At 40.4% G+C, this 16445-nt stretch overlaps 1 protein-coding gene across 5 annotated transcripts in view; it reads right to left on the bottom strand.

The window, feature by feature from the left end:
• The window catches only part of NAV3 (neuron navigator 3), a 934586-nt gene that overhangs the window by 11750 nt on the left and 906391 nt on the right, over positions 1-16445 (bottom strand). For 3 of the 5 annotated variants that reach the window (XM_060245119.1, XM_060245121.1, XM_060245123.1), the window contains 7 exons: positions 15813-15985; positions 12137-12290; positions 7267-7441; positions 6729-6826; positions 5951-6046; positions 4208-4376; positions 588-823 (listed from right to left, as the gene is read on the bottom strand). In XM_060245119.1, the coding sequence (XP_060101102.1) occupies positions 588-823; positions 4208-4376; positions 5951-6046; positions 6729-6826; positions 7267-7441; positions 12137-12290; positions 15813-15985 (1101 nt within the window). Of the gene's footprint in view, positions 1-587; positions 824-4207; positions 4377-5950; positions 6047-6728; positions 6827-7266; positions 7442-12136; positions 12291-14395; positions 14462-15812; positions 15986-16445 lie in introns of all 5 variants that reach the window. The other 2 variants (XM_060245118.1, XM_060245120.1) reach the window with 1 other exon arrangement.

Here is a 16445-nt window from a genome sequence, read left to right as displayed (position 1 = left end):
GACCTTACTCCGGAGCGACGTCCCTCTTCACCGCGCAGTGTCTGCGCGGATTTCCCACCAACTGCTACACACAACCAGGAAGAGCCGCGGCTTTTGCGTCGCAGATGTAAACTGGTTTTTAGCGGTTTACATCTGCGACGCAAAAGCCGCGGCACTTCCTGGTTGTGCGCAGCAGTTGGTGGGAAATCCGCGCAGATGCTGCGTGGTGAAGAGGGACGTCGCTCCGGAGTAAGGTCAGTGGGAAAATGGCCGGTGAGTCAATATGCAAATACGTTATTTGCCCAGGTCTAATTTGATGTGCAGATAAGAGATGCCAATGCAATGCAATTCATTGTCAAAGAAAGTAATAAGAAAAATATGTTCTACTTTATTTTGATCTCTCTTGAAATAGAATGCATTTGAGATGTAAGCATATGCATATTAATAATTTTCATACCTCTGGATACACTAGCATATTATTTCTTTTAAAGTGGCTAAATTAACGGCGGGGGGAGAAGATAGCAGCAGATGTGGAACTCTGATGTGTGGAACAAAATATCTGAAGATTTGTAACATGTTTTAAATATTCTTATTTTCTGATATCTTACCTTGCTGGATTTGTGATCTACATTAAAAGTAGCAATGGAATCTTCAGGTTTTTTCCTGCCAGATTTAGCTATCACATATTCGGCGAGTCTGTTGGCTAAATAAGTCTTCCCAGTACCACTAGGTCCTGATAGGATAATTCTCTGATGTTCCATCAGTAAATTAAAGTACCGTTGACTAATTGGTTTGGGAATTAAGGTATCAAATACAAAGCTGTCCAAACTGTTTTCTTCTACTCCTGGAAATAAGAGGAGAGGGAAAAGAGGGTGGGGGGAACCCTGTAATCTCTGTACTTTTTGTCATGACTGGAAAGTATGCAGTAATTCATAGAAAGGACCTTTGAAATTGATTGCTGTTTTTGATAACCTGACCCTTGGTAAAAAAAACCAAAAACCCTCTAATACAAACCTTCCTTCACATTCTGCAATATACAGTGTAATATAGACCTTTCCCTACAGGCAATAAACACTAAAGAGTGCTTAGTCACATGATTTGATGAGTGGGAGCAATATAACCCAAGCAAATGTGAAGCAAAAACCAAGTGAGGCAACGAACTGTGTCTGAAACGGTAGAGGCATTTAAAATCAAAAGGTCAAAGTGACAGCAGCAAGGTTTAGCAGATGAGAGAGATCACACCAAATGAGACAAAAGTCTTTTTGAAAAATACTTAAAACAGCAAGCTCCTGTGGGCTGTATGAAATATTTAAAATTCCTGTTTTGAAGTTTTGTTTTATCAGTTGGATCTGGTTGTGGACTGTAATAAAACTGAATCTGAATGTATTTGAAGTGGCTGATTCAGAAATCTAACTCCTCATTCTCATTAAAATTCTCTTTTTGTATAATGTTACATATTTAAGAGGAAAGTAAAGGGCTGAAACTAACCAACTTCATTCTACCTAATTGCATCACTTTACATACTAACAAATGGTTAACTGAACAAAAGTTGAAATCAAAAGTACATAAGAGAAGCCATGTTGGATCAGGCCAATGGCTCATTAAGTTTAAAACTCTGTGTTATACGGCGGTCCAAACTCAGGTGCCATCAGGCGGTCTACCAGCAGAGCCAGAACTTCAGAAGCCCTCCCCCTGTTGCCCCCCCCCCAAGTGTTCCATCTATACTATGTGGCTAATAGCTACTGATGGACCTCTGCTCCATATTGGGGGTGTGCATTCAGTTCGGCCGAACCGAATCAACCACCGAATCACCCCTGATTCGACTGTATACAGAATCGCATACAGCCAAATCCAATTGGGGCCCATTATGTGGGAGCCGAGTAAGGCTCCCCATATACTTCCGTATATATATTCGAAAGTATACAGAAATCCATGGAAAAGGTGGGAAAGGGGCTTCTACAGCCTCAGGGGAACTGTTTGCCTCCTTTCCCGCCTTTTCCTGCCTCTCCCTTAGCCTCCCTGGGATCAGGGAGGGGGGGAGGGGGAAGAGGAGCCCCAGCAGCCAATCCAAAGCATGCATTTGCAAAATGCATTGCAAATGCATGCTTTGCAGGGCTGTTGTGTAGCTGATCCCTCAGCCAACAGCAACATTGTTGTTCTTTTGATCTTTTGCTTACTTGGGTAGCCAAGTAAGCACTGTTGTCTGGCCAATCACAGAGCAGTGTTATTTTTTGAAACTGCTCTCTGTAGGGCCAGAGAACCTTTTTAAGGAGTCTGCCTGGCTGGACTCCTCCATTGCTGCTGTGTTGATGTGTGTTGGTGTGAGAGAGAGATTGTGCTGTGCTGGCCCTTGGCCGCAGCTGCTGCTGCTCTCTCTCAGCCTTACCAGACTTGCCTGGAGTAGAGAAGACATCTAAGGTAAGACAGTCTTTGGGTTCTTGTTTTTATTTTAGTTGGTAAAAGGACTTTTTAAGACTCAGAGTCCCTTTACTTATCCAGATTTGGGTGGTGGGTAGCTTATTTGGGGTTAGGGTTAGGGGGTTCTGCTGGGGGAGGAGGCCTGGGGTGGGGGGTTTTTTTTGCCAATTTGCCCACATCTTACTTTAGTGAGAGGACTTTTAAAAGTGCAGTGTCCTTTTACTTTTCCTGATTTGGGTGGCTTAGATTTCTTGGGGTTAGGGTGAAGGGGTTTTTTGGGGGGAGGGGTTGGTAAAGTTCCTGTATTGTTAAAAGTTAAGTTTTTTACTGTTTTAAAAGGATTCTGTGTTTCATTTGTTGCTGCTGTGTTGTGCTGCTGTTGTTCCTTTTCTCTTCTGGTTCTGGTTCTTGCGGCGGGGCTGTTTGGCCTAATTTTCATTGTTTAAAAGGCCACTTTTTAACAGTTGAGTTTCTTGGCCTTCTCCTGTTGTCCCTTTTCCTGGTTCTGTTTTTTTTTTTTTTTGGGGGGGGGGAAGCTGGCACCTGGGTGAGAGACCCAGAACCAGCAGGCTTGTTGTGCTTTCTTCATAGGGAAGATGTTCCATTCCTTAATCATTTTAGTTGCCCTTTTCTGCATCTTTTCCAATGCTAATTGTATCATATACCTTTATTGGCATATCACCTTTTCCAATGCTATAATATCTTTTTTGAGGTATGATGACCAGAATTGTACGAAGTATTCCCAATGAGGCTGCATCATAGATTTATACAGGGGCAGGATACTGGCTGGTTTGTTTCCAATCCCCTTCATAATAATCCCCAACACAGTAGTTGCCTTTTTTATTACAGTTGCACACTGAGTTGACATTTTCCATGAAGTATCTACCATGACTCCAAGTTCTCTCCTGATCAGTTTCTGCCAGTTCTGACCCCATCAACATATATTCATAGTTAGGATTTTTGGCTCCAGTGTGCATTGCATTTTGCACTTGCAGAAACTTGTAGTTAAAACCAGCAGCTATATATGTCTATTTGCATCATAAGCATATTATGTTCTCATTGTTGCATGTACTGTTTTTGAATTGTTTTTCTACTCCTATTACATTGTTTTCTGGAGTTTCTATATTGTGCAATTACATTTCCCCCCTCTTTCTTTACTCTGTAATCTGCCTTGAGTCTCAGTGAGAATGGCAGGCTGTAAATAAGCCAAACAAATTAAAAAAAAATGAAATATGCCACACCAGATGCCTTGATGTGGACTTTGAGCCTGGTTGCTAATATTTACAGTCTGCTACCACTGTAAGGTCCCAGTTGCTGCTGGGTTGTCTTTGTTTTGGAAACCCATTGTGCATGATAAGCCTTACCCAGGGCTTTTTTCTGTAGAAAAAGTCCAGCAGGAACTGATTTGCACATTAGGCCACACTCCCTGATGCCAAGCCAGCCAGAACTGCATTCCTGTTCAAAAAAAGCCCCAGGTGGGTAGCTGTGTTGGTCTGAAGCAGTAGAACAAAGTTTGAGACAAGTGGCACTTTTAAAACAAATGAAGTTTTATTCAAGGTATGAGCTTTTGTGTGCATGCACACTTTCTCAGCTATCTAAGAAAAGAAAACGTTGTTGGTCTTAAAGTTGCCGCTGGACTCAAACTTTGTTCCTATGTATCCATTTACTGATACAAACAGAATTCTGCCTAAACTAAGAATATATTTGTAAGAATACAATGCTGCATTGTGCTGAAAAGATGATGTGGAAAAAAGTAACAATTACAGTTTGGCTACAAGATGAAAGCATTAGAAGACAAACATGGTCTTACCTTTAAGGTTCACAGTGATTACATTGTTGTCACCAACCAGATACCCACAAGGTAGCAATTCAGGCACTTCTTGGCTGTGAGATCTAATGATATCACCTATACAATAGCTAGCAATACAATCGGAGCCTAAACCAAGGCTAGTCGTTGGATCTATTCGGAAAACATATTCCTGAAATAAAAACAAAATATACATAAGTGGTAACTATAATATATGAGATAAGATTAACATAATCTGTGCAAACATCTGTTCACATATCTCTCTTGTTTCCATAATTTACAGATAATTTATAATATCTCAGGTGTACAAAAATGGATTGATGTCATGAAGGTTACTGATGTTTCCCTTATGCAATCTTACCAGCATATCTAAACATTCAGAACATATTTGACATTTCCCTTAATACAGAACAGCTTGTGCAGAAGGAATGAGAAGGAACAGGATTAACAGGGAATTGAACAGTACATTAAACTAGAGCAAAATTGAGGTGAGAAGGGAATTTATGATTTTTTTTTGTGACCCACTAAAAAGCATCCCCCATTTTTGGTGATGGATAATTGCCTGGATGGCTAAGAAAATGTTTGTCGGGGGTGTGCAATTGCTTTGACAACTGGGCTGATGCCCTACTTTGCAACAATAATGCTAGTTCATTCAACATGATAAAACAGAAAGCATTCACCAAAATGAAAATTTTGATGTATGTTGGTATTTGTCACCAAGTGTAGATATCATCTACCTGCACTATATTTCCTTCAAAGGAACATGTGCTTGAATGGCAGATGGGTTAGACCTGCATAGAGATTTCAAACGGAGGGCTCTGCATCACATTGCCAAATCTGTTTTTCTACATAGATCTGTGACGTTTCACATTTGTTTTACATGACCCCTGACTGGCAAGGATTGCATAGTAAAGAAGAATCCTTGTTAAAGTTTTTTAAAAATACAATGAAATAGTTATGTAAGTTCTATGATCAGGTACAAATTGGAAATATGGAAGTGCTTTGTGCATCTCTCAAAATCATTTCTTTTGCCACAAAAAATGTTATAAGAAGAAAATGTGGATCATGTATGTTTTATGCCCAGAGAGAAAACAGAAATATAGCTGAAAGCATAAAACAAGCTAGATCTTAGTTACATTCCTGACAGAAATCTTGCAACACTAGGTTTATGTTCAGAATTCTCTATAAAAGATCCCTAGTTCTCTTACAAATTACAGAAGAATCAGATAAGCCACCCTTGAGCTCCTTGGAGAAAAGGCAGGATGAAAATAAGATGTGATATCGTGACAATATATAAGGTTTCATAGAACCAGCCCACAGCAGCTTGAATGGCCCACCTTAGCCCAATTGAAGCAAAGCAGGGTTGGCCATAGTCAGCACTTAGGAGGGAAACTACCAAAGAAGACTAGGGTTGCTAGGCAGAGGAAGGCAATGACAAACCACTTCTGCTTATCTCTTGCCTGGAACACCTGGTAGAAGGAGTTGCCATGAGTCAGTTGCAACTCGAGAGCACATTATTCATTCAGAACCACCTCCAATTGTTCCCCTATGGCTGTTTCTCTTACAAGAAAAACTTTTTTAAATTTTTTGAAATAATCTTTATTAAACTTATACTTCACAAGAAAGCCGTGCTATTTTTGTTTAGTGATAGCTAAGATTAAGAAGAAATATAAGTGAATCTAACAAAATCTAGCCTATGGTCATGCTTCTGGATTGACTCAATAAGCTATATTTTAAAACCTTTACCTTAAAAAGACGCCTGATTACACCATCTAGCACATCCCATTTTGTTTTGCCACTGACTCCAATAGATCCTACCAAATATGCTTGCATTTTTTGTTCCTGTGAAGACAGCATGCAAAAGAAGAAGACAGATGAGATTCACAATTCAAGGTTAACAAGATATGGTTTTGTCAGATTTACTGAATACACTTCACTAAGATATGCTACTGAGAAATCACAAATATGCTATAAACTAGGACATTCCATCATGCAGCTGTGCATGCGGATATTCTTGAAAATGATAGCACAATAATCTTTGTGCTGTAAGCATTGTGTACTGACAGAGAGGCAAATATGAGCTAGAGTAAAATGATCAATCTTTTATTTCCTGTAACATAACCTCTAAGGTCTGAACAGGCAGTTTTCTTTGACATTACTGGTGCGGATGACCCTGCAGTCTATAATGAATATAACTTGATCATTCTTGATTCACAAATAGTTTTAAAGGTAAGACATATAGAAGATAAGATGTATAGTTTTCTACCAATTAGCAAGTTATGTCATGTTCTTCAGAACGGGCAGGGATCCCATACAAAGAAACTGGAGCAATTTGCAGCCTATAATCACTTAGTGCATGGCCAGTATGATGACAAATACAGATGCAAGATAAGACACAAGTGAAAGGGCTGTATTCTATGCTTCCTGTTGAACACTCAATACAGTATAGCCTTTGTTGGAGTAGCAGCAGCAGCACATGGATAATTATGATGAATATAGCAATAAAGCATAGAAGTCATCGCACCTTGGATCGACCATAGCCCTTGTTTATTGTGACCATAATTTTAACATTCTGGCCTTCTTTATGAAGAGTTCCATCTGTAACATCCTCCAGTAATATATCTAAAAAAAATACAAACACCATTTACAAATGTAACAAACTTGGCAGAACATATTCATTTTATTTTACTTGTAATTCTAAACTCTGCACCTGTGGCTTTAATGCACCAGCAAATGCTATGGTTATAATGGCTCACAGTACATTCATATTGTCCTTTATCCTTTGCTGTGTGGTAATGTAACACAACACTTGATGACCTTTTGTAGGAATTGTTTGATTTTGGGTCCATGCATTCTATTTATTGATGGCTCCTAGCTCAGACAGTAAGAATTTTCTATAATGTCATAATCTATTACTATGCTGTATTAGAGCCTCTGAGTTCCTAGCTTTCATTGTAAGAAAAGATAAGCTTCGTTTGACATGTGTGCTCACACACACATGAATATATAAGCAATGGTAGAAAAAACACAAGTAGGACAATAAAAATCCCGTCTGAAAATACCTGATGCAACTGAATCAGTGATATTCAAGTTATTCAAGGAGAGCCCCAAAGACTGCCGAGAAGAGGATGAAGATGTGCTACTTGAAGACTCTGAGCATGGCCGGGCAGGCTTTCCACTATTTCCAGTCACTGCCTTCAAGCGATCATTTTCAGCTTTCAGTATCTCGATTTCATTCTAGCATTTAAAGCACAAGAAGAAATGCATATTTTAAAATGGGGGAGGAATGTGCATCATGGAAAAAGTAAACCACTTGGCATATTGTGTAGATTCATAAACTATTTACCCCAGTCCGGCAGTTTTCAATGCAATGTGAAACTTAGGGTTGCCAAGTCCAATTCAAGAAATATCTGGGGACTTTGGGGGTGGAGCCATGAGACTTTGGGGGTGGAGTCATGAGCAAGTTTGGAACAAGTACAATTGAACTCCAAAGGAGGTTCTGGCCATCACATTAAAAGGGATTGCACACCTTTTCAATGCCTTCCCTCAATTAGAAATAGTGAAGGATAGGGGCACCTTTTGGGGGGGCTCATAAAATTTGCCCCACCTGGTCCAATCCTTTTGAAACTTGGAGGGTGTCTTGAGGAAAGGCTACAGATGCTATGCTGCAAAGTTGGTGCCTCTACCTCAAAGAACATCCCCTCCCCAGAACCCCAGATACCCACGGATCTATCACAGAACTGTTCTCCATAGGGAATAATAGAATGCTCAGTAGACATTTCCCTCCCCCTCCTCCCACTTTCAAAGTGCAAGGGAAAAAATCCTTTTTTGGTATAGCAAGAGAATAAATACAGGGCACATGAACAGGCTACAGCTTTAGATCCAGGCCTTTTTTTGTAGCAGGAACTCCTTTGCATATTAGGCCACGCACCCCTGATGTAGTCAATCCTCCAAGAGTTTACAGGGCTACATCAGGGGTGTGTGGCCTGATATGCAAAGGAGAACCTGCTACAAAAAAAAGCCCAGTTTCACGAAGAGTCGGACTCAACTGTGTGACTTAATGATGACAACAACAAAAAACACTTATGTGCTATTGCTGATGCCCTATAAAACTGTGACTCTGTGGCATATACTACATATAAAATTGCCCTGAAAGCTTAGACTATATAATGACAGTATTAGGGTATATCCAGCTCACACTTTTGAAGGGGGGGGGGGGGAGACACATATATATATAGTTCACAATTGTCATAAACTGTCTGGATATGTCATTGTTTCTGTCCCACATGGCTAACCCAGCTGTCTCAACTGATCAGCACCACTGGCTCTGGTAGACAACTATGAGCAATACAGCCTGGGTGATTGGAGTAATGCTACAGCTCATTCAATTGTGCCTGCATTTTTCAGGTATGTGCCTGAAAATACCTTTTTGTATTTCTGCATTAGCACACAGATAACAAACATATGAAATTATTGCCTGGATATATGCTTACTCACAGGATACTATTATCATATACGCACACACATATCTACATCCAAATCAAGAAGTTTTCTAAGTAGCCCTTGCTGATACTAATCGGCCCCTTCGCAGCCGCACTGGCAATGCCAGTTATAGGCTGGGGGCCGTGCTTTGCGCTCCCGGAAGGAGGGAGGCTGACGCTGGCTTCCCGGCCATCCGGGAGTTGGAGGAGGGGGCGTGGTGTCGGGGCTATAAAGCCCCGGCTCCCGCCCATGTCACAGCAGTTCTCTCGTGGCTCTCGGCCCACCCACCCACCCTATGCAGTACAGGTTTTACCGGTCGCCTTATTAGGGGCCAGGTAGGAATTGTTTCATTTTCAGAGAATTGGCCTATGTGAATTTGTTTTTTGCCTACCTTGTACTGCTTGATAGTGTAGGGAGTTTGGGGTGAAGTTTGGTGGATTTGGTCGCTTGGCAGTATGAGGTATTGGCTAGTCTTTTCAGGGGAGCACCTATGGCTCTGCACCAGTGGGTGCAAGTGGTCTGTATGAACGGTAGATGAGCTTTACCGCTCAATGCTGGGAGTGCAGATCATGACAAAGCCTCACCGGGGTGGATCTTTCCTGAGTGATTGATGCCGACAGAGGTGGAGTTTGGGCCTGGCCGCTCAGCACCAGTTAGATGGTATTGGCCTCGTGCTGGGGGCAGGGTGGCTCGCCCTTCTAGGACAAGGCAGGGTCCAGTGTTTTGACCCCAGGGCTTGTTCTTGTAGGCCTATACTTCTTGCCATCCTTATTCGTTCAAGTTATGTTTCAATAAAGCGGCCTGAGTTTTTATCCAACACACTGTGTCAGCCTCTTCATTCTGACTGGGGGGGGGGGGGGAATTGATATTTTTTTTTTAGTTTTGTTGCTCTCACATGAAACAGCCCACAATGAAGAAATCCAGCTGCATTAATACTTGTGTAGTAAGGTAAGAACCAGTTCTCTTAAGTATTTCTGACTCCCACACAAATCCTATGTGATGTTTTGGTGATTGAAAGATAACAAACAGAATAAAAAGTTCATGAAATACAATCTACTGCATATACTCACTGTGTTACTATTTGGATGCTTGAAAATGAGCAAGATTACTTGCCCTAGGTGTAATCATTGTAGACAACTATGCATGTCACATATGGTTAATTATTTAAAATATTTAAGTAGTGATAGGGTTGTAAGCTTGTTTGTTTTACAGATGACACATATAGAAGACATTGGATTTATACTGCTCTCATGTTCTTAATTCTAAATTCAGCAACCCTAAACCTATCATTCCTTTACAAAGGTTCTGCATTTATGTTTTTCAATGTACAAAAAGGCAAAAGGCACATTGTGAATTATTCAGGATGGAAGCTAAGAAATGAGCCAAAGCAATTAGAGGGAGATGGTTCAAGCTGGTCACCATGCTGCCTCTTAAAGTTGTTTGACTTCTTTCAATAACCTGTGGAGAATGAGAAGGCTAATTTCATGATCCATAAAGCTAAACACAGAACTTAATAGCTTCCTAGATTCCTAAAAAAAAATCTTTTCCCTCTGAAGTTTTGTGAGAATGTAGGACAGGCTTAAGGTTAAATAAGATTTTGGAACATAAAAATGAACTAGATGGGTTGTCTTTAGTGTGAAGAAAATGTACATGTTGCATGGTGATTTTTTAAAAAAAAAACTGTTCTAAAGTGCCATGGGGCTCCTTTGTTTTCTTGAGTGGCTTCAAAGATTAATATCCCATGAGCACTCCATAGGATTTCAAAGGAAACTGCTGAAACAGTTTCCAAAGTTTTTGCCTTTATCCTATCTGGTATGGGGCCTCTTCTGTAAGATATGTAACCAGGCCTGTTTTCTGTTCCTTTTTGTTAGGTATTTTCCACCATTTTTAATGTCTCTCATTATTTGACTCACAAATTGCTGCTTTTAAAAAAAATGCAATGGTAGCTATAGCTATGATACGATTACAAGGCAATATGCTGAATATGCCCTTAAGTTATTGCTTTTTTTTAATTAGGAACTTTGGGCAAACATTGGATGCATATTTGGATGTGTATTGGAGTGCTGGATTCAACTCATCATTCTGTGTACATTTTACAGTTGCCTGCCACAACTCCAAGTGGCAGCAGGAGAAAAATAAAAACAACTCATTAGCAATATTCCCTCTAAGCTGCAGAATCTTGTGAGCAAAAATTCTACTTTGTGAGCTACTGGCATTAAAGGAGTGAGTTACTGCATAAATTAGTTTGGTCTGGGGCCATTCTTCCTGAGCTAAGACAAAAATGTGTGAGCTGGAGGCTAAAAATCTGTGTGCTAGCTCACATTAACTCAGCTTAGAGGGAACACTGCTCATTAGTATCATGAGCAAAATTATGTCATTCCCCCCCCCCCCCCAAAACCGCCATTGCTTCTGGTCTTCACCAGAAGTGACATCATCATGTTTGCTATGCCCCATGTCCCTGCCCCAACTCCTTGCTCTGGTCACCTGGCTACCTAGTGTAGGTTAGGACTGGTGCCTTAATTTGTTTGTGTGATTTTATAATGGTCAGATTACTGAAGAAGAAAAAGAAGAAGACCGCAGATTTATACCTTGCCCTTCTCTCTGAATCAGAGTCTCTCCTTTATCTTCTTCCCCCACAACAGACACCCTGTGAGGTAGGTGGGGTTGAGAGAGCTTTCACAGAAGTTGCCCTTTCAAGGACAATTCTTGTGAGAGCTATGGCTAACCCAAGGCCATTCCAGCAGCTGCAAGTGGAGGAGTGGGGAATCAAACCTGGTTCTCCCAGATAAGAGTCCACACACTGCTTTGGTGGGGAGGGCGGGATATAAATCAAATAAACCTAACCTAACACTTAACCACTACACCAAACTGGCTCTCACCATGAAAGGCAATCCATGATAGCACCCCCTCCTCCGAACCCCAAAGTTACTTTTCTCACAGCTCTGGAATCTGTAAACTGGTTTACAAGTTTGGAAGCTTGAGTACTGGAAAGCAGAACAATATGAGGAAAGAACAAAATGAAAAATGGCAGGAACCATAGCCAAGGAGTTAAGAGCCCGTGAAGACCGTCAGTTGCCCTGAAAATGTGATGCACCCTCTTACTAAAGCAGCCAGCATTCTTCTAAATCCCTGAAAGTCTCTTAGCCACCTTTCTGAGTATGTTATCTCTTTATTACTATTTGGAGCAGGAAAGGACAATTACAGGGAATCAGTGCCAATAACTGAGAAAGTGACACTAAGCAGAACAGTAAGTTTTGAAGAGTCAGGCAAAACCTAAGGATAAAATTCTAGTTACATATTACATTATTTTTCAATCCCACTAAAATCTCAGCTAAATTATTTCCACTGATCCTATGTCATATTTCTGCTTAGCCAAGGGCGATTGGAATAGAATTTTAAAGATATAGTTCTTTGAGAAATGCTTCAGTCAATTGTTTCCACAGAGCTGACCTGCATGCGGTTCATGGCTTCTCGAATCTGGTCGAGATGGTGTGCTGAACTGAGCGCCTCCAGACGAATATCTGTTAACTTGAGCTCTTTTTCCCTGAGCTCATTTTTCAGCTGCAGAATTATTTCAGCCTCTGCCTCTGTGCATTCACAGATCCTAAAAAAAAAAAAGAGAGAAGGAAAAGAGGCAGAAGATTAAAGGAAGGTTCTCTTATGTAGGCTATTTGCTATTATTTCATATCAAAGAACAGAAAAAGGTTGCTGCTGGTAACTCCTAGAAGCAGGACAGAGAATCTCATCAAAGCAACATGAATAGGTTCAATTTTAAAACATGAAAAGGGATAGAATGATAAGTTTGCTTTTATTGCTGTTCCATTTAGTTCTACACTTTTCATTTAGAAGAAGTATAGTTATTGTGAATCCTGCCAGAAGATGTAATGATGGCCACAGGAATAAGCAGCTTTAAAAGGGGATTAGATAGATTCATGAAGGTTAAGTCTATCAATGGCTACTAGCCATGGCGACTGAGGGGAACCTCCATATTCAGAGGCATTAAGCTTCTGAATCCCAGAGCCAGGAGGCCACATTAGATGGTCTATGCCCTTATACTGACCTTCCAGAGAAACTGGCTGGCCGCTGTGTGAGATAGCAACCTGGACTAGATGGACTATTGATCTGATCCAGCTGGGCTCTTTTTATGTTCTTATGTTAGTTCTGTTTTATTTTTTCAAAATGCAGAAGGGCTGTATTTTTCAAAACTGTCCTATCTTTTTAAAAAGACATATATTGCTTTTGTTTAAAATTACAATGATTAAAAGGATGTCTTGATTTTGAACAGAAAGATAGTTTAACTCTATCAGTGTACTCTATACGAAGTTACACAAAAGCATAGAGTTGATTCATAGACGGGACTATTGTGACTTAATTACTCAACACTTGACTTGTAGCTGAACATGTGAATTGACTGTATTGATAAATGATGGTATTTAAGATGAAGTTTTCTGTTATGAATGTTTTGACTATGACAAAGTGGCCATGTCACACATGCTAAGTCATCATCAGATCTTATATTCATTGAGTGATGAACAAGAATGTATGAATTCATCCTTACAACTCCTTCATGCAATATGACAGCCTTGTAGAGACCACTGAGGAAAATTTATATAGCAGTTGTTCCACATGGAAACATCCTATAATCCAAAGCAAGTCTCCATCAGCAAAGAAGAAATATTGGACAGCTCTGATGAAGACTCTTCAGCAGCTAGATTAGTGCTTGGTAACCAACAGAGGATTTGAGAGGAGTTTCTAGTTAGCTGAATGTGTAGCTGCAGTCTACTGCAATCTCAGTATAATTAAAAAATTCACTAATACTTGAAACAGATGGTGGGTCCCCCCCCCCCCCCCCCCGTAAATAGCTAAAAAGATAAATGCTTTGAATTTGCAGAGATGGTTTGATTCATTTCTGTGGTAAGGTTCTTTTCTGCTCTGTTCTATCAGCAGCTATTTCCTTCCTTCTGTTAGGATAAAGGAAACCACTACAGTTCAATAGCTCTGGCTACTGACTGACTCTCTGGATTCATTTCTGTAATCTGATCCCACTGAGATGTGGGCCCAATCAGGATCCAGCACTCACAGAATTTTGAATGGCCCAAATTCGTCTCTAAAAAAAAAGTGGCACCCATGGGTAGGACCCATAGATGCTGTAACATCTATCTTGATCCTAAGCAGGGGTGGAATTCTAGCAGGAACTCCTTTGCATATTAGGTCACGCACCCCTGATGTAGCCAATTCTCCAAGAGCTTACAAGGCTCTTTTTTGTAAGCTCTTGGAGGATTGGCTACATTGGGGGGGGGGTGGCCTAATATGCAAAGGAGTTCCCGCTAGAATTCCATCCCTGGTTCTAAGCAAAATCATTCTTAAGGAAACTCATCCTTTAATAACTGATTTGTTTCCTTTTGAAGGATATGGAACAATTTTTTTTCTCATAATGATTATGCTTATCTAAACCACCATCCAGCCACAAGAGCACACATAACACTATGCTACATACAATATTTATAACATTTTCTATGCATTAGTTTGTATTCTGCCCTTCTTTCAAGGAGCTAAGGGCCGTGTACATTATTTTCCCCACCTTCATTATTACCAAGCTATATCTGCTGTCACAATAAAAATCTGAAACTCTTGCTTTTCATGGATTGCCTTTTGGAAAAAAAGGAATTATTTCATACTAGCTCTCAGAAGCCCCACACAACAGTTTACCGGGATCTATGCTTGTAGATCACGTGACCGTTTTGTCTTTTCTTTGGTGCCCAGATTAAGGATGACCTGCATACACACGCATTAGACAGACAGATGCAAGTGAAAGAAAGTAAAGGCAATGGTTTAGAAAATGAAACAGATCCAAGAATGAAATAAGGAAAGAAAAAAAAACCCAGAATGGAGGTACAAGAGGGAGAATCCTGAATGGCAACTAAGGATGGAAAATATGCTTAGATTTTATTGATTCCAACACATGACCAGACAAATTTGGACTGCAGGTGAAGACCTAAGTATTTGGCTGGTCCTGCACAGCAACCACCATGTTAGACAGAAGACCAAGGTGGAATCTGAGATGCCTCTTTGAGATAGCAAAGAAGTTTTTGATGTAAGGGAGCCTTTGAATATCCAATCCCCCTACCTGCAGCTTGAAATCATCCTGCCCACAGAACATATTTACGATGGACTTTGGAGTACAAAAGTGAGGGATACTTGATGCTTTCTGGGAACTGGGGGGCAAAATAGACCATCCATTTTTACACATCACTGGTGTGAGAAAGCAGAGGCCGAAACACAAGAACACTTCAAGAAACCACTTAAAGGTATTTATGCCGGCCAAGTCACAGAATATTCTGCAAGTGCCTGGCACTTGTTGTGCTTTTAGGATCTGCTTGGATGATCAAAACCTCAAGTGAACTGGAATGGCAGGGTCTGATATTAATACCAAACATAATGAGAATGAAACTTTGTACTGGAGAATTGTCTGAAGGGCTTTAGGTGGGAAAAGAGAATGATGGTGGAAAGCCATGGGCGCCAGATTCAGTCTATGAACAGAGAAAACAGTCACCACCACCATTTTTCTGCAAGTGCTTGCACATATATTACTTTGTATATTGCTTTAATAGGTAGGTTCTGTGGCAGTTCTTGTGGTTCTGCTTCTGCAAGTGCTTACACAAGAAGGTGCACATGCCCTCACATTGGTTGAGAAGCATTTGAATGTGGTTTCATTTTTCTCTCTCTATGCTCCAGCAAAAGGTATGAGTTGACTTTCCTGTGAATAGAAGGTATCATCTACATAGGGAAAAACAACCTAGATCCATACAATAATGAAGAATGCCAAATCAGTATTGTTCAAGGCCCAGCAAAATGTAGAAAGAGAAGTACAATCAGTTGAGAGAAGGAAGCATTCCCTCTGCACCATCAAAATATTTCCAAAGAATAACAGAATAAGAACATTTCCATGAAACAAATGTCAATGTAGGGAATTAAAATGTCTGAAACTGGATGGGCAGGAAATAACAAGAGCAAAAGTTCAAAGGCTGTGGTAATATGTATGAAATGCCAGTCAATAAACCTATGGGGGTCTTTTTAAAAAATGGTATTTTGTAAGGAAGGCTTGTGCAGAAAGAGAGAAACATACGCAGATGTTGATTGGGATGGCTTTATTGATGCAGACCCACAATCTCCAGAGCTGTGGGGCAACTTAGGTGAGGATGGAAGAGACGAATCTGTGACTTCTTCTATATCAGAATGTGAGGAAGGAGGCTTTGTAGACTTCTTCTTTCCAAAGGCTTGTTTGAATGAGCTTCTCAGCTAGGAGGGGGGGGAAGAGGAGAATACATTTATTTGAATTACCTCTGCTGGTTGGTTCAATTTATGTTTTTGCTGAAAAGTTAGTTTGCAGATGCCAATCTAGCCACTGCCTGAGGTCAGTATAGATAAAGCAGGGTATTAACATATGCAACACAGTGGCTTTAAGAACATGATAACAGTGCTGTTTAAAAAATTAACTGAGCACAGCGCACACACTGAATGCTATGGGAAAAGGGCAGGATCAACTGGAACAGCTACACAGATGCTCACTTAAAACCCTGCACCTTCTGTGGAATCCCATTATGCTGGCATTCCCTTTAAGGTGACTGGTTTTAAATAGCCACGTTGTTTATTTGTTTTTATTTCCAAAATATACTATATTCCAATTGCTATGTTTTATGCATTATTTACATAGAATTATTTTAACTCTGAAAATCAGAATCCTATTAATTCGATAGCA

This window comes from Heteronotia binoei, chromosome 8 (genome assembly GCF_032191835.1).
Source record: "Heteronotia binoei isolate CCM8104 ecotype False Entrance Well chromosome 8, APGP_CSIRO_Hbin_v1, whole genome shotgun sequence".
Lineage (NCBI taxonomy): Eukaryota > Metazoa > Chordata > Lepidosauria > Squamata > Gekkonidae > Heteronotia > Heteronotia binoei.
Note: the sequence above shows the minus strand (reverse complement) of the source record. Positions and strands in the feature narration are given on the sequence as shown.